Genomic DNA, 19,332 nt, shown 5'->3' on the forward strand with positions numbered 1-19,332 from the left:
CCAAACAACACAAGGTTGAGAATGATCACGAGAGGCGCCATTGGAGAAGAGACGATCACCAAGTTGTGATCTGAGGTGCCTAGAGGGGACCACTCACCACAACCATGTACTTAGAAGGATTGTTTGCGAGAAAAAGATCAAGCATGTTGGCTGTGTGGTTAGGATTGTCTGGTATTCTGGTAGGTAAATGAATAATCTGCGCAAGGCCATTAGTAATTGCAAAAGCCTCAGCATCTCAACCAGCTCAGTGGCAGTGCTTAGTTTGGTTGCATCCCCCTCTGCTGCTTAAAACATGGCACCCCCTTTATTTCCCCATCCACTTAGCCCTCATGTTATCATACCACTTTATTGTTAAGAAACTTCCACTTTTTTAAATGTAGAAGGTTGTATTATTTAGTTTATACCTAAATATTGTTTTAATATAAATGATTAAAAACATAATTAATGTTTTAATTTTTTTTCTAATATGTCTACTTATTAGTTAACAGTTTGAAGAAAAGAATCAAAAAGGATAGGATTGAAATATATGTAAAATCAAAATGTACAATAAAATATAATTATGCAATATATTTACATAGCCTCTATAAAATAGTATAATGTAGCCAATTAGAAAAAACTAAAAAAATGCTAAAAAAATATTTTAAAAATACATAGCCTTTTACAAAAAATTTAAAACTTCTTTCTTCAGGACTTTGTTGCAGCAAATGAATCGATAATCAGATTAAAATCTTTTCCCCGAGCAGTTTTGTTTTCAATACTCAAAATAGAAAGTCCAGTGAGTCGCTCCTGTGACATTGTACTTCTAAGATAGCTCTTAATTAGCTTCAGTTTTGAAAACGATCTCTCAGCTGTCACGGGCAATGTGGTGAATAAAATGTAAGCTGTACAAACCTCAGGGAAGCTGGCAGACAGTTGAATTTTGACAAATAATGGCATGTCCATTTTTGGCATTTTTAATTTCTTTTCTCATAACTGAACGGAAGCTAACCATTTGTTGAGGAAAAGAATTCATCAGATCCCTATTATATTGGTCACTTAAACATTTTGATAAGTGGTAAAGCTCATCATCACTAACTCTGTCTAAAATATTGGGACTCAAAACTTCAAATTTGTTCATTATTTGTCTGAAGGACTCAAAACATTCTCTTATTTGGGAAATTAGAATGTCGAACACTTTAAAATAAACCTCTATTTTGAACTTCTTTTTGCTATCTTCGATTCTTTTGTCTTGACTAAATTTGTCAAAGTGCATTTTTACTTGATGGAGTCTCTTCTTTTGAAACTTAGGATTTATTATTATCATTATTACTAGCCATGTAGTGCAAGGAAGCCTGAGGCTTATGCTGCGCCAGCTAAAAAAATTTCCGAGTTACCCTGAGAGAGAGAGAGAGAGAGAGAGAGAGAGAGAGAGAGAGAGAGAAAAGTAGAAGGGAATCACCAAGAAAGAGAAGAATGATGATATCCAGCTCGGGACCCTGGGTTTGCCAAGCCCACACTCACCAGATGTTAGCCCTGGGGATGTTTTATTTATTCCCCATGAAAGTGCAAGTTCTATACTTGAGTCCTTAATTTCTTGAAAAGAATCCCTTAATTGTCTTATCTCCTCATAAACGTTGTTGAGGTAGGTTTCAGCATCTTTTATATCAATAGACTTGGCCCTCGTAGGCTTGTTCATCGTAAATCATAACACTTGGCCATTGTAGGCTTATTCCCTACACTTGTTTAGGTCTATACCATGTTTTTCAAAAAAATTAATAATATTATCTTTTAGTCCAGATGCTGAATGGTCACACACAGGGAAAAACCCAGAAATGATTCTTTTACTTTCAGGTCAACTGGATTTCCCTTCTGATCAACCATAACTTTAATGTACCGGAAAACAAATGCTTAACTGGTCGACTTTGGTAATATTCAGAGTGGTGTCAAGTACTATTGAAAAAAACGAAGCATCTTTGAGCTCATCCAACAATGTTTTTTTTTAAGACGTTCCAAAATGAGATTAACGTGACTCTTAAGTATTTGATTTCTCTTTCAGGTTTCCTATCTTCTTCAGTACTGAATCATATGTTGCTAAAAGTCCAATCAAAGACAAAAAGTTGCTTGCTTCTACTTCTCCACATCCAGCGTGTTCCATGTGACCTCTAAATGCCAAATTTTGATGAGCAAGAAAAAGGGACACTTTAATTAAACAATGAAGAACTTGCCTCCAAAAGTTTGCCTCTTTTCTTATTTGGGACTCTAAAAAGTAAAGTAAAGTGCAGCCATTATCAACCCACTGCAGGGTGGAAGCCTCCTCAACAATTCATGCTGAGGGAAATGGACCATAATCTGCCACGCTGGTCCAGTGCGGGTTGGCAGATCGACCGTATTCAGCAGTCAGGGGCTTGAACTCCGGTCTACTCAAAGAGCGTGTGCTACTGCACTCCCGCTCCTGCCCACTCGGCTACGGAGGCCATCTTGGGACTCTAGTGCATCATCAACTGCGTATCCTCTTTTCCAAGAATGTTGATAATTCATGCATATTTATTTTCTTACTCAGACCTTTCCAGTCATTTATACCATCAATCCAAGCATAAGAACTCAATTTTCTCCTGTCAGCGAACAACCAGCAAGGTTCACAATAACATCGATTCAGCTTCGGAATGTAACAGAGCCAGATTCTTTGAAGCTCTATCCCGGCTTTAGATTTAATTGTGTAGTAGTAATCACTAAAAGAATGTCTCTCACTAGTTTCGTCAGCAGGGAAAGGGCCTCCTGGTCGACATGGCCCACACTCTATGATGAATTATTTTATTCTTGAATTTTCTAGGTTTTGTGATAGTGTCCTCGATCACTCGGATATTTTTTTCGTTTGCTATAACACATAAACATTCTTTTACTTCTTCCTCCTCAGCTGATTCCCCTCGAAATCAAACTTGTGAGAGTGTAGTGGATGAGCTTGAAACGTTAATACCATTGACATCACTGAAAGAACTTGCTGATGTGATGATGGTAGTTGTTTTGGCAGAAGTGTCAAATGAGGGCACAGCAGGGAAAGGGCCTCCTGGTCGACATGGCCCACACTCTATGACGAATTATTTTATTCTTGAATTTTCTAGGTTTTGTGATAGTGTCCTCGATCACTCGGATATTTTTCGTTTGCTATAACACATAAACATTCTTTTACTTCTTCCTCCTCAGCTGATTCCCCTCGAAATCAAACTTGTGAGAGTGTAGTGGATGAGCTTGAAACGTTAATACCATTGACATCACTGAAAGAACTTGCTGATGTGATGATGGTAGTTGTTTTGGCAGAAGTGTCAAATGAGGGCACAGCAGGGAAAGGGCCTCCTGGTCGACATGGCCCACACTCTATGATGAATTATTTTATTCTTGAATTTTCTAGGTTTTGTGATAGTGTCCTCGATCACTCGGATATTTTTCGTTTGCTATAACACATAAACATTCTTTTACTTCTTCCTCCTCAGCTGATTCCCCTCGAAATCAAACTTGTGAGAGTGTAGTGGATGAGCTTGAAACGTTAATACCATTGACATCACTGAAAGAACTTGCTGATGTGATGATGGTAGTTGTTTTGGCAGAAGTGTCAAATGAGGGCACAGTTGTAGCTGTTGTGGTAGAAACAGTGGTGTCAAGTTAGTCGGCCTTGGTTTCAAGAGTAACAGCAGTTGTTAACCTTTCTGAAGATCCGCTGATGTCTTTTTTTATGAAAAACCTTCTAATTTTTGGAAGTTTTGCAGTTTGTTCATGTTTTATTTTTTACTCTTGCGAAATTCGGCCCCACCGAGTTTCTTAATGATGTTAAATATCCATGATTGTATATAAACTAACAGATAACTTTCCACAATAGTCAATAATAACAGTTAGTAATATTTACATAAATTCACACTGAAAGAGGAAACCAAAGAGAAAAAACTCATTTTTACAAAAACATGGCACACAAAGAAAATAACTTATCACTGTTCAAAACTGAACTGTTCCTGCACGACGGTCTGTCTTATGTAGTCCTCTTGGCCTAATCTAGAACAGTCTGTGGCTTCCCACCATCTCTAAAAACTAGCATCCCTACAAACCCATTATGCACCCAAATTCCTCCAAACCTCCTGTCCCCCCATAGTTGTGGGGGTGCGGGTCTATAGCTCCGCCACTGGACCAGCTGGGTCCACGTGACTGGAAAACGGAAGCCAGCTGGAGTTATGAACATTAAAATCGCCAAGGAAAATTACTTCACTGTTAGGAAGGTTGGACTGGAGAAGGTAAAGTTTCCAAGAGAGGAAGTCAAAGTTAGTTAGTTAGTTAGTTAGTTATTTGGGTTTTTAGGAGCATTAGCAACTAAGGCCATATTGCTCCGGGATATGCGGTGGTCATTCCCTGACCTTTCCGCATCCTCCGTATTTGGTGGCGACGGGCTCGAACCCCAGTCTAATCAAGAAGCGTGTGCTACGCACTGCTGCTCCTTCCCACCTGGCTACGGGGGCGCCAGGAAGTCAAAGAGTTCCAAGTGATTAGTGGAGCCGGGAGAACAATAGAGGCAACAGAATTTAATTTATAGTATTAAATTTAATGTATCACTATTCCTTTGCTTTGTTAATCTGAAAAAAATATATATTTAATAGAGTAAGATTGGAAGATGTAGTAAACATATTAGAAGAAAGAAATTTACCTAAAAACCTAATGAGAAGTGCAAAATCTTGTGAAAGAAAATTATACGAAAAATCAAACTCTAGAACTGAAACACCTTATCTAAAGAAGTACCAATTAGAAAAGGTACCAAATAAGTAGGTCTGTTGAGTCCTACTGTTTCACTCTTATTATAGCGAGATTATTAGAGTAATAGACTTAAAAGTTAAGAAAGGTGTTAAAATAGAAAATAAAGAATTAAAAATGATAAATTGTGGGATGACATTAACTTGCACAAACAAAAGATGGTTTACAAATATTGCTGCACAGATTTAAACAAATTTCAGCAAAATATAGTGTGAAAATTTCAGTAATAAAACAAGATCATTAAAACTTCTGAGGACCCTGTAAGAGTTAAATTGGAATTAGAAGGAAAAAAATAGAATTTAAATATAAATTCTATTATTTTAAATACTTTAGCATATAAATTAACAGCAGCAATAAAATAGGGAGATAAAAAAAAAAGGTAAGCAGCAGCCATTATCAATCCATTGCAGGATATATGCCTCCTCAACAGTTCATGTTGAGGGAAATGGACTATAATCTGCCACACTGATCCAGTGTGGGTTGGCAAATCTACCCTATTTAACAGTCAGGGGCTTGAACCCCAGTCTATTCAAAGAGCATATGCTACTGCACCCCACTCTGGTGAACAATGCTAACAAAATAGCCGGATGCTTAAACAGTATCATTTGGAAAAATAAGAACCTAAGAAAAGAAACAAAAACAAGAATATATATAAAGCAGTTGTTTACTCAGAAATCATTAAGAGACAAAACTAGGAATTCTACCATAAGAGATTAATGAAAAATTGAATCCATAAACAATTAAATTAAAAAAATAAGGGAATTCACACCAAAAGACCAGAGATACTCAAGAAGAACCAAATTTAGGTGGAAGGATGCAACAAGCTGCAAGCTTAATGCTGAAAAGAAGTAGTAACAGTAGTAAGAGAAATGATGAGAAAGAAGGACGTTAGTATCATGAGTTTGAGTTGAACTGTAAATAGATGTTGATTATTTAGTATGTGTATTTGGACGAGATTTAGAAGAAAGGTGAAATTGCAGATTCAGTAGAACCATAAAAAGGGTACAGCCAGAACTGAACATCTATGTGAGATGGATTGGAATGATTAGTTAATTAATCATCATTAATTAATCTGATTGCTCTCTTTTGGATAGAGTGTAGGAGTTTAAAAAACTAATGGAATATTGGTTCCCCCTATAGTGAGAAAGATATTACATGGTGAGATGGATTTCTAATTTGTACAGAAAGCCTACATTTTCTAATTCAGAGAAAACAATATTTATAATATGCTATACTAAGAAGGCTATGTATGCTAAGTAAAAATATTTTGTAACAGATGACACAAAATATTATGAAAAATAATGTGTTCATAATTGAGAAAAATTCAATCAATTAGAAATTTAAAGTATGTAATGCTATTATTTATTCCTATTCAAAGTGACTCTATCCATTACTTGAAATAAAGTGAAGTTATGCTTTGTGCTGAAAATATGATATTTTAAAAATGATTATTTACAATATTTTTATAAAATAAAAAATTCTCGACCACTAGGTCAGGGTTTACAATTAATTATTTTGACAATGAATGCAATCATTAATCTGAAGATTATTTATAACTATTTAATCAATTGATTAATCAGTTAAATAGTTATATTTAATTATTTGCATCTACATTATAGATGCAAATGACCTTTCAGATTTCATGATCTGATTCTCTTCTGGCTTAAAACCTGCAAATTTAATCATATAATAAAACAAACAGTTTAATGTAATAGTTTGGCTCTTAAAAGAGCCTTTTTTAAAAATATCTTAAGTGATTATGGATTAAAACCGAAGACTGGATTTAAACCTGCGATAATATATTGATAATCAAATGCTCAACATGCTTTTCTACAATTCCATCTGCTTCCCAGTATGATTTTTTTTCCGATTTTACAGACATAGTCAATACATTTGTCAGTCCACTGTTGAAACTTCTGTTATGACTAAATAAATTAAAATTTCAATGTCAATAATTTTAAAGGTTGTAGGTTTCATCTAACATCTTTCCTTTAATTGTGCTTGAATTAATTCAGTTGGGTTCAAGTTAATGATAAAGTAATAGTTAAATAACTGTGTACCCAATCATTGAAGTTAGCCAATCACAAATAAACCTTTTTTTTTTTTTTTTTTCCCCCCTTTTTATTCTATTTTGCCATCTCATATATATCATATTTAAGCACATGGGGCAAAACAAGGAATTCCATGATGGTTGAGCTATTATATTTTTTCTTTTTTTTTTTTTTTTTATGACGTTGGTAGTTTTTCTTATAATATGCAGTATGATACAGGCAATGTGTTATCCATAATGATAACAAAATTTTTCAGATTGTTTGGTAACAATTGTGAATGGAACCAAATTTTGAATCTGTTTCCATCCATTTCATCATGATAATTTATAGAAGTTAGAGCTAGATCAAAATAACTTTCTGTTTTCTATAAATCTTCCTTCACTTCCTGTGTTTGTAACAAAATAAGTCATGCTTTTCTGATAGGTATTTTTTTGATCCGTAAAGAAACTATTGTCATGCCAATGCCTTTGTTTAGAATGGTGCTCATTCATCTAGGTTTCATCTAAATATATATTTTTTTTTTTTTTTTTTTTTTAATTTCTTAAAACAATGCATCTATTTTAGGTATTCAGGTTATGGGCAATGATATCTGATCTTTCTATAAAAAAAAATTCTGATGAAGTGATCTTTTACATCCTTCAAAGTAAAAGTTTTCTCTCAACCAATTTAAGATCTCTGCCACAGTTTTTTTTTTTTTGGATATTTATCTTTTTTTAAAAATCTCTGATACATTCAAATAACATGAGAGCAGTAGACTCTTTCTTATGAAAAATAAGATGCAAACTATTTTTTTTTTAATAGACGGTTTAAAGTTAACAAAGTTTACCAATATCCTGGAGAATTATATAGAGATTAGCATTTAAGAAATTGGTGAATGATAATCAAGAAGTTCTATTTGTTTTTATAGAGTAGGATTTATCATGCTGGGATATGTAGCATACCATTAGCAAAATTATGGTTGGGGGTTTCAGTCAATGGGAGATCATTAACATAAAAGACACAAGACAAAGTAAGTGAAACACAGAACTGTATGGGGTTTTTTTTTTGGTAGTTGTTGGCGCATTGGCTTCTGTGGCCATAGTGCACCTCCCAAAGTTTCTGCAGTACTTTGATCCAAGCCCAAGGCGGGATTCAAACCCGCGACCTTTGGGTTTCAAAGCAGGCACTTTACCCACCTGGCTAGCCTGGTCGGCAGAACTGTATGGTACTCCAGCATTAGTTGAAAAGTTGGAAGACAGAAAGCCATCTAACATTTGGCTAAAAATTCCATTGGGTCTTCTTTGTCAAAAGTTATTTCAAATTAGTTGGTGATACAAAAGTACGGAGACTTTTCCATATGGGATTAGTTTCATTGCAGAAGCACCTTTTGATAATCTTGATTTTATTTCTGATGCTTCTAACAAAACTTTAAATTTTTGTAAGACAGAAATAGCAGTCTTTCTGTTTTGTTAATTCCAAAAAAAGCATTTTGGAATTAACATAACATAACAGAATTATTAAAAAGTAAGTTCTCTTTTATGTTACCAGAACTTTGTTGACCAGTGCAATCAAAATATCACAATGGGAATCAATTCAGTTAACTTTCATTCTTTTTTTGTTTACAGTTATTTTTTCTTTTTATTTGTTCATGCTGGCTTCCAGCAGACCCAACAAATGTTTTACCATTTTAAGAGTAATACAGAACCTAGAATTATTGTACATGCCTATCAGTGCTGAACCCAGAAATTTTGTTTGAGTGGGTAGTTCCATATTTTCCACATGGCAGCTTTTAGAAGTGTTAACAAAGTTCAGTTATATGGTTATAATATAAAACACTGCAAATACAATTTTAAATGTTTCAAGCAATAAGCATCATAGCCTAGACCCCCACATGGGTGCACCTATGATGCACCCATGTGGGGGATTGCACCTAGGATGCCCATTGTATAATCTCTGGATCATTTCTTAGATCATCACAGCACCACTTTGAACTAACCTTGTACAGTTAAGGCACAAAAAGTTTTCTTAATTCTCTCAACTAACAGCCATCTCACCTTAATAGCCACAACCCAAGACCCACAGTCATCATTAACCATGATCTCTGAAAGACAGAAACCATCGTGATGTGAAGCAGTATTGGATTGTTAATTTCATCAGTCCCACCATGTTGTTCCAGATTTATAACTGGCTCCATAATGTTAGGTGACAAAACCTTGCAACACTGTTAGTCTTTTTTTTTTTTTTTGTTACATTAAAAGGGAAGAAAAGTTACATTCTGTTTTTATTTATCACTCACTTAATAAATATGTACAGATTTCTGAAATTTTTAATATTTATGGCACATAAAAAAGAACAAAATATAAGAATTTGAAACATAAAAACAAAACAAAACAAAAAAAAAAACCTTTTTCTTCCATGTAGTGGTGTTCCCGAGATCCTCGCTGCAAAAAATTGCAGTTAACCGACCTTCTGGTGTCGCCAGTCCAGCATGTGATGAGAGTTCCACTTATTCTAAAGGATATTGAAATGAGAACAGAAATTACACAGGAAAGGCAAGTGATAGCATCAATCTTGGAATCAGAAGAAGCTTCTTTAAGTGAGTAGGTTCCAAGTATTTTGATAAAATAAGAAACTACTTAACCCCCTCTAGCAGGCATGTCATTGTTGTTGCATGTGCCGTCTGTATTTCAGGGAAAAAGGTGGGAAAATATTTTAAAATGGTGCACTTTATAATTCTATTCTTTATTTTGACTTCTTATTGTCTGATAAGAACAGATAATATCTGTTAATAGCAACCTATTTAGCAAAAAAAAAAAAAAAAAAAAAAAAAAAAATTATTTTTCAAATGCTTTACTTTTACCCCACAGAAAATTTGAAACTGAAACCAAAGCAGCGTGTGGAAATAATAGTGGCACATTTTATGCACAAACACAAATTCTTTGTAGATATTTTCCATTTAAAAAACAATTAGTGATACAAATAAAAATTGAAGGCCACTGGAAGCATTTTAAAATTTACAATGGCATATTTGCAATAAATATTTTCATGTATAAATTTAAATTTCTGTATTAACAGTTGATACCCAGCTAATTTTCTATCAATAGCTTGATATGACAAACATAGTAGAAATGCTGTGTAATGCACTAATGGTATTAACTAATGCCAAGGTACATTTTGTAGAAAGTGAAGTACAGTAGACTCTCGATTTTCCGGGATAGATGGTAAAAAACAAATCCCGGATAATCGATTTCCCGGTTAATCCAAAAATACAGAAGTCCCCGACATACGTAAGAGATACGTTCCAGGACTTCTTACTTCATTGAGTTTTACGTAACTTGGGAATGACTAATAACATATTGCTACTACAAATCTGAATTCCACACGATATATGTTAATGTTTGACCATTTTCATACATTCTTATTAGTTTAATTTTCTGATCCAAATCGATCGCTTTTCTTTTGTTGGTAGATGTACTAGTACCATTGTCACTTATTCTCTTAGTCGGCACCATGATAACGGTCAAAATGAAATTTTCTGTAAAGAACTTCACAGGGTCAAGACGAAAACTCACTATTATCACTCCACGTGAGCTCACATTTTACTAAAGCACATTTCTGGAGGTCACCACCATAAAACAATAAAAACAATTTGCAATTTCCAGTTTATTGGGCTTTCCTGTTAGCGCAATTCATTATAAACGGGTAGTAAACTCAATTTTATTGCATTTGTAAAAATACCAATAGCTGGAATTCTGTGGGATTTTACGTTATTCTGCAGTTATATATAAAAGAAAAAACTCATAAATAAATTATAAGAATCTTCTCTTTTTTTCTATTTTTTTGCTTGTTACTCCATATCTCACTTGTGCAATTTGTGCGTGCCGTGACTGTCGTTATTGATTGCTTATTTTATTTTTTATTTTACAATCCTAAAAAAAAAAAAATTCAGTGAAAAAAAATTTACGTAAATCCATAGTTGCGTAAGTCAGGGATTAACAAAAAATGTTTGTTAAATCGAAATTGAAAAGTCTTCAGCACCTATGTAGAAAAATATGGCAATAGATAAAAAATGAAAAAAACTTACCACGCATAACTCGTGTTCAGTACGATGCTGCCCTTTATTTTTTGCGATGTCGATTTTAAATCTAATAGCTTCCCTTTATTTTTTACGATGTTGCATATGGTTTGTTGGTAGATGTACACCACAATTATAATGGTTCTTTAAAGATTAACGAATGCACCGTTTTCAAACTTTTGTTTAAGTGAAAGGGCAACTGTTTTGCATTTACCTATCATTTTCGCAATTTCTAAACAAAAATATATATTTACTATAAAAAAATTATGACATCTCTGACATAAATAACAAAACAAAATTTGTCTTTTTGCAGTGCGATGGAACACAACAATCGACATGGCGCACTAAAACAAACTAAACATTTGGTCTCTTTTTTGTTTTTGAGTAGTGGGTGTGAAGACAGCGGGGTTGCAATAGGCAATATAATAGTTTTTGGAAAATTAAATGCACTAGGCATAATCCTTATGGGTTTTGATAATTAACTATATAATATTGGTGTAAATACACCATAGTTAACCCATAGATTTGAGCTACGATTGTAGCGTAGAAGGCATCGTTTTAATTGTATCTCATAATGTGGTTGCCTTCACAACAAGATAGCTACTATTGAATTACTCCAAATAAATAATGCTTCTCTAGTAGAGAAGACTACTGTTATTTATTTTCAGCATACCACCACCCAGACGATCGTTTCAAAGCTTTTTGGCTTCGTCATCAGTGGGCGGGTAGGTAATACAACAAGCCATCTCAGTTGTGAAGTTATATCCACATTATGAGAGATGCCAGAAGGGTGTGGTGGTGGTAATGTATTTGGAAAATTAAATGCACTAGGCATAATCCTTATGGGTTTTGATAATTAACTATATAATATCTGTGTAAATACACCATAGTTAAGGATTAACTATGGTGTATTTACACCATAGGATTATGCCAATAAATATTACACCAATAAGGATTATGTCTAGTGCATTTAATTTTCCAAATACATTACCACCACACCCTTCTGGCATCTCTCATAATGTGGATATAACTTCGCAACTGAGATGGCGTGTTGTATTACCTACCCGCCCACTGATGACGAAGCCAAAAAGCTTTGAAACGATTGTCTGGGTGGTGGTACGCTGAAAATAAATAACAGTAGTCTTCTCTACTAGAGAAGCGTTATTTATTTGAAGTAATTCAATAGTAGCTATCTTGTTGTGAAGGCAACCACATTATGAGATACAATTAAAACGATGCCTTCTACGCTACAATCGTAGCTCAAATCTATGGGTTAACTATGGTGTATTTACACCGATATTATATAGAAATATAATAGGTACACTAATCTCCCAATGATGACTTATAACGCTGCTTCTTGTCGCTTATTTATGACTTGCAAAACATCTGTTTATACCTATTCTATTTATTACTTGAATTTTGATTTCTGGTTGATTTTTTTTTTTTTTTTTTTTTAATTTGGAGTCTTGAAGTGTCCCAGTTAATCCGATCCTGGTAAACCAAGAGTCTGCTGTATAGTGAATGATATTCAGGGTAGGGAATAGTGTACTAATATATGATATAGGACTAGGGTATGTCTGCCAGTGGCAAAAGTTGATGACATTATACAGCAGATAGTAGTAGTAATAGCAAATGATGCAAAAAATCAAGCTTATATAGCATCAGCCAAAAAAAAACATCTCAACGATCTGTACCCTCCAAGAATTTGTTTAATTCTTCCTTGAATTTATTCAACCCATCCACTGCCACAACAACAGATGGAAGCCAATTCCAACAATCAACCCTCCCACTGGCTGAAGACAAACTTCCACACATCTATCCTGTAACCATCCTTCCTCCACTTGAATTTATGACCCCTCATGTGTGGTCTCAGCAAGTAAAAGAATACCATTAATATTCAGGTGCCTGAATCCATTCAAGGCTTTAAACATCTCAATCAGATCTCCCCACAAATGCCTGGTCTCAAGATGCTGCAATTTGAAAAACTGAAGCCTTTCTAGGTAAGAGAACTCTTTTCTTCCCTTGGCCAATCTGCTTCTGTTCCAGCAGTAAGTCCTCCAGACCTGAATACAGTACTCTAGATGTGGCCTAACAATACAAAGGGATAATCCTTCCTTATCCCAGCTAGCAGAGTTTCTGTATATCATTGACAAAACCCCATTAGCTGTCCTGGCAGCATGTCTGCACTGCTCAGAGAATTTCATGTCCGACTGCACAATTACCTTCAGGTCTTTTTCATTCTCCACTAACTTGACTATAGTATCACACAGTTGATAAGTTACCATGGGGTTGCTGCTACCCATGTGCAGTACCTTGCATTTGTCAATTTTAAACTTCATCTGCTATTTCTCAGCCCATGAACCTAATTTTCCTATATCCTTTTGCAGTAGCTTACCTTGATGACTTTCATTAACCACCCTGCCAATCCTTGTATCATCTGAAAACTTAGACATTAAGCCTGATATATCTTCATCAATAACATTGATAAATATTGAAAACAACAATGAACCCAGCACTGAACCCTGAACTCCACTAATAACATTAGTCTAGAGCAGTAAAAAGTATAGGGCATTTGTTCAGAGAAAGTCACGAGTTAGGGGTGAATTTGAAAGCATCTTCAATTCTGCCCAGACACGATAACAGAGAGTAAGCGAGGAGAGCCTTGTCAATCAGTTCAGCCTTCGAAAGATTGTGCAAAGCTCATTGGGTAGAATTTTTCTTGACATGGTCTGAATGAGTATTTTGCATCTACATTCACACATGAGCAGTTATTAAGGTTTGACAATGCCACAAGGTTATCAAATTGTAGCAGGATACTTAATGATTTTGTAATAACTGAAAGCAAAGTGGAGGAGAAATTGTTGAAGTTAAACATAAGAAAATCACCTGGGGTGGATGGTGCAACTAAGCAAACCCTTAGCCATAATTATGAGAGCATCATTGGACTCAGGGGAGGTTCCCAAGGACTGGAAATGTGCAAATGTATCCCCAATTCACAAGGGGAATCGAAGGGTGACACGGGTAATTACAGACCAGTTAGTTTAACTTCTGTTCCGGGTAAAATAATGGAATCACTGGTTAAAGATGCATTGCAGGATCATCTAGACAAGACTGCAGCAATAATTCAGACACAGCATGGGTTTGTTAAGGGAAAGTCTTGTCTGACAAATTTGATAGGATATTATGATGTGGTTACAAAGGAACTGGATGCAAAAAATAATTTTGATATCATATATTTCGATTTCAGGAAAGCTTTTGACACTGTTGCGCATGGAAGACTATTGTACAAATTGGAGCAGAATGGTATTAAGGGTAAGTTGCTACAATGGATAAAAGGATGGTTAAGTGGGAGAAGACAGAGGGTGGTAATCAATGGGTGCTGCTCTTCGTGGAATAATGTTATTCCCACAGGAGTCCCACAGGGTTCGGTGTTAGGTCCACTGTTGTTTTGTCTATTTATCAATGATATTGATGAAGGTATATCCGGCTTAATGTCGAAGTTTGCAGTGATACAAAGGTTGGCAGGGTTGTTAATGACAGTAATGGCAGTGTGCTACTGCAACAGGATCTAGATAATTTGGGCAGATGGGCTAAGAAGTGGCAACTGAAGTTTAACCCTGACAAATCCAAAGTACTGCATATGGGTAGAAGAAACCCCAGAGAAACGTACCAACTGTGTGGTACTACGCTTAAGGTGGTAGAAAATGAAAAAGACCGGGGAGTAATTGTGCAGTCAGATATGAAGTTTTCTGAGCAATGCAGACAGGCTGCCAGGGCAGGTCATGGGGTTTTGTCAATGATATATAGGAATTTTGCTAGCAGGGAGAAGGAGGTGATTGTCCCTCTGTATAAGGCAATGGTCAGGCCACGCCTTGAGTACTGCATACAGGTCTGGAGGCCTCATTTTAGGAAGGATGTAGATTTACTTGAGTGTGTACAGAGAAGGGCAACAAGATTGGTGAGGGGAATGAAGGGATCCTCTTACCAAGAGAGGCTTAAGTTCTGCAAATTGCAGTGGCTGGAGACTAGGCACCTGCGCGGTGATCTGATTGAGGTGTATAAGGCCTTGAATGTGTTGAGCACGCTGAATTCTGATGGGATCCTTCCACTTGTTCAGATTACGAACCTAAGGGGGCATAAATTCAAATTAAGAAAAGACAGATGTAGAATAGATGTGCAGAAATTTGCCTTTAGCCAGCAGGTGGTTAATTGCTGGAACAAACTTCCATCTGTCGTTGTGGAAGTTGATAGGTTGAATAAATTTAAGGAGGAACTGGACAGGCATTTGGAGGAAATGGTGTGTGTTTTTTTTTTTTTGGCTGATGCTGCATAAGTTCATACACTTGCTTTCTTGCATCACATGCCACTACTACTGCTGCTGCTACTACTACTACTACTACTTGCTAACTGGAGAGACTGATTCTACAGGGATGGGACACGTTTAAATAGGAAAGATGCAAGAATACATGCTGATATTATTGAGACAGTGCTTAGGTGGGTTGGACAGTCTGTGTATCCCCAACGCTGCTAGCTTTAGGAGATACACAGAGTAATGGAGTAACAGTAGCTGAAAACAAGTGAAAATGATTCTTGCACTGCTTCTATTGGAACATGCAGCAGTCCAGAAAGCAAGGTACCAAGGATTTCAGGGCCTGCTGTGGGTCATCGCAGAACAAGGAAATACATTGGCTATGTTAGAGTAACTAAGAGTAAGGTGCTCCTATCATTGGTATACTTGGATGTATATCAATGCTAGGTGCCACAACTCCACTAAAGAAAGTACAGACAAGAGGACGGAGGGGGCTATGCTGTTAGATAAGAAGCACATAAAATCTAAAGCAATGTGGTCCAGTTGACATAAGTGTCCAGTGCAATGTTGAGTCAACTTGGTGTGTGTGTGTTATTTGGTTTTTTTATTTTTGGAGCATTAGCACTAAGGCCATATTGCTCCAGGGATATGTGGTGGTCATTCCCTGATCTTTCCGCATCCTCCGTATTTGGTGGTCATGGGCTCGAACCCCTGTCTAAAATTAAGAACTGTGTGCTTATGAACTGCTGCTCCTGCCCACACCTGGGGGGGTGGTTTGAGGGGCGGCTCCTAGAACATCTGTTCAACTCTGCCTCGTATCTCTGTGAAGAACAGTATCACTACAAATGGGCCAGTTATGTGTGTGACGGAGGTTTGTGTGAATTGTGTGTGTGTTCTGGCCTCTTGGCTACCCAGAAGCATCACTCACCTGGACAGATGATACTGGGTACTCGTCCACACCACAGGAAGGTGGACCAGTCGCAGTGAAACACATACTGTCTCAATTCGAGATGCTGACTCACCTGATGTTGCTAAAAGGTGGGCCAGATTCCTCTGGGGTTCCCATTCCAGAGGGGAAAGAAGAGAGAAAAATAAATAAATAATAATAATAAAAATAAATAATTTAAAAAATAATAAATAAATAAATAAAAAATAAATACAGTAGACCCTCGATTTTCCAGGATAAATGGTAAAAAACAAATCCCGGATAATCGATTTCCCGGTTAATCCAAAAATACAAAGTCCCCGACATACATAAGAGATACGTTCCAGGACTTTTTACTTCGCTGAGTTTTACGTAACTCTGGAATGATTAATAACATATTGGTACTATATTATTATTGACAAATCTGAATTCTGTGCGATACTTGTTAATGTTTGGCCCATTTTCATACATCCTTATTAGTTTAATTTTCTGATCCAAATCAATGGCTTTCCTTTTGTTGGTAGATTTACTAGTACTGCTGTCACTTATTCTCTTAGTCGACACCATGATAACGGTCAAAATGAAATTTTCTGAAAAGAACTTCACAGGGTTAAACAATTTGCATCTTCTGGGTTACTGGGCTTTTCTGTTCGTGAATCTAATTATAAATGGATAGTAAACTTGATCTTATTGCATTTGTGATAATACCAATAGCTGGAATTCTCTAGGTTTTTACGTTATTATGGCGAAATGTGTATCCCCTTCACTGAAATCTTCAGACATATAAAAAAAATAAAAATAAAAAAACCATAAATAAATTGTAAGAATCTTCTCTTCTTTCCTATTTTTTTTGCTTGTTACTCAGTATCTCACTTGTGCAATTTGTGCGTGCCGTGATTGTCATTTTTGATTATTTTATTTATTTATTATTTTTGTTTGTTTTAAATTTTACAATTCTAAAAAAAATAAAAATAAAAAATCAAGTAAAAAAAAAATTACGTAAATCCATAGTTGCATAAGTCAGGGACTTACTGTATCGAAAAATGTTCAACAACCTACATAAAAAATATGGCGATAGATAAAAAATGAAAACACTTACCACGCACTACTCGCATGTCCAATATGATGCTTCCCTTTATTTTTTACAATGTCGTGTATGGTTCACCAACAATTATAATGGTTCTTTAGAGATTTAACAGAAGCACCATTTTCAAACTTTTGAATAATTTCAAGTTTTTGTTTAACTGAAAACACAACTCTTTTGCGTTTACCCATCATTTTCATGATTTCTAAACAAAAAAAAAATTTACTATAAAAAAAATTCTGACATCCCTGACAAATCACGAAACAAAATTTCCTTTTGTGCTGCAACGGAACACAACAAAATTGATGCAACACACTAAAACAAAATAACATTTCTTCTCTCTTTTTTTAGTGGCTTTTTTTTTAGAAGACAGCGCTGGGGTTACAAGATAAGAGATACACTAATCTCCCAATTATGACTTATAATACCGCTTGTCGCTTATTTATGACTTGGAAAATATCTGTTTATACCTTCTAGTTATTACTTGAATTTTTTGATTTCTGGTTGATTTTTTTTTTTTTTTTTTTTAATTTGGAGTTTTGAAGTGTCCTGGTTAATCGAGAGTCTGCTATAATTTAAAAAATAATAAATAATAAATAAAAAATAAATAGAAAAAATCTGTGGTGTAATAAAAAAAAAAGCTACACTAGTGTAGAGAGGGGGGAAAAAAAGTACACTAGTGCAGAGCACGAAAAAAAAAACAAAAAAAAAGAGAAAAAAGAAAGATAAATAAATAAAAGTTTTAAAATTAATAAAATTAAATTTTAAGCTGCTGTCTGAAGATCCCCACTCGGTGCCTATGTTATTCTTTAGGAGGTTTTCCTGCGTGTTAATACTTGCATCAAGAAGTTCTGTAAAGCAGCCAGGTTCTCTGGTGTCTGTAGTAGAATGTCCAGTTGGTTTTCAGTGACAGGGATGGTATTAGCTAGATCTTGCCTCAGGTCCTCGTAGTGAGCGTAATTGAAGAGTAGGTGTGGAACCAATTCTCCTTGACATCTGACATAAGCATTGGGAAAACGGATAGGTGTATATTATAGGCCAAATGAATCTGATGAGTACAGTTAACAACTGTACAGAGAAATAGAGTAGGCTAATAAATCAGTGTCCTATAAAGGAGGTTTTAAATTTCCAGATATTGACTGGAACTTGTGTTTTTGTCACCCACACACTAGCAAGACATTTGGGGATTTATTGGATGACTGTTTTCTAAGCAGCATGTTAGAGAGGCAACAAGAGAATGCAATATTCATGATCTGATTATCAGCAGTGATTCTTCATGCATTAAGAATCTACAAATAGAAGAACCACTATGTGGCAGTGAACACAGTGTATTGATGTGTGATTTACTAAAGATGACCTCTATCAAGACTACATAGAAGCTGGCTTCTAATGCGTGGCTCACAAATGAAAGGTTCTTCCTCGAGACTGAAGAATTCATGCTCACCATCCAGACCAGGTAATCAACAGCAGGAACCACAGGAAATACATTGCCAAGAACCCCGGAGTAACAGATGACACAAGTACATGATGCCATCTGCCCCAGACACAATCCAGCACATCACTACAGGATGCAGTGTGATCACCCAGATGGAGTACACTCATGGATTTGACAAGGTGGCCAGGATAATACATCAGAAGCTAGTGCAAAAATACCAGTTGATCAAATAAAGTTTATCCTATTACAAGTACAAGCCTCAGGATGTATTAGAGACCTCTATCACAGACTCTACTGGGACTGTGCCATAATGGACAAGATGACTGCACACAACAGACCAAACATAACCCTGATAGCCAAGAAGAAAATGGCTACCTACCTACCTGATCGACTTAGCAGTGCCCAACACCAATAATCTCTAGAAAACATATGAAGAAAAGATCAGGAATTACTCAGACTTAAGACAGGAAGCCAAAGATATGTGGCATATGGAATGACCATCCTAATCATCATCAACTGTAGGCTTAGTGTCAAAGGGCCTCCATAAGAACCTAGCAACAATAGCCCCCCCCCCCCAGAGAGCACTTCCATGAAACTCCAAAAAGCCACGATCCTGAACACCTGCAGGATAATAAGACAGTTCCTCAACCAAGTAATAATAATATTAATCAGCCACAAACAACCACCCCTTGCACTTGCTACCAGTA

General features: G+C 35.8%; 1 protein-coding gene across 2 annotated transcripts in view; it reads left to right on the top strand.

Annotated features, from left to right (window-relative positions):
• The window catches only part of LOC150078196 (uncharacterized), an 881,600-nt gene that overhangs the window by 726,806 nt on the left and 135,462 nt on the right, over positions 1-19,332 (top strand). For both annotated transcript variants that reach the window (XM_090385307.1, XM_090385308.1), the window contains one exon: positions 9,219-9,393. In XM_090385307.1, the coding sequence (XP_090241433.1) occupies positions 9,219-9,393 (175 nt within the window). The remainder of the gene's footprint in view (positions 1-9,218; positions 9,394-19,332) is intronic.

Source organism: Mastigoproctus giganteus, chromosome 11 (genome assembly GCF_048544385.1).
Source record: "Mastigoproctus giganteus isolate SK-2022 chromosome 11, ASM4854438v1, whole genome shotgun sequence".
Taxonomy (NCBI): Eukaryota; Metazoa; Arthropoda; class Arachnida; order Uropygi; family Thelyphonidae; genus Mastigoproctus; species Mastigoproctus giganteus.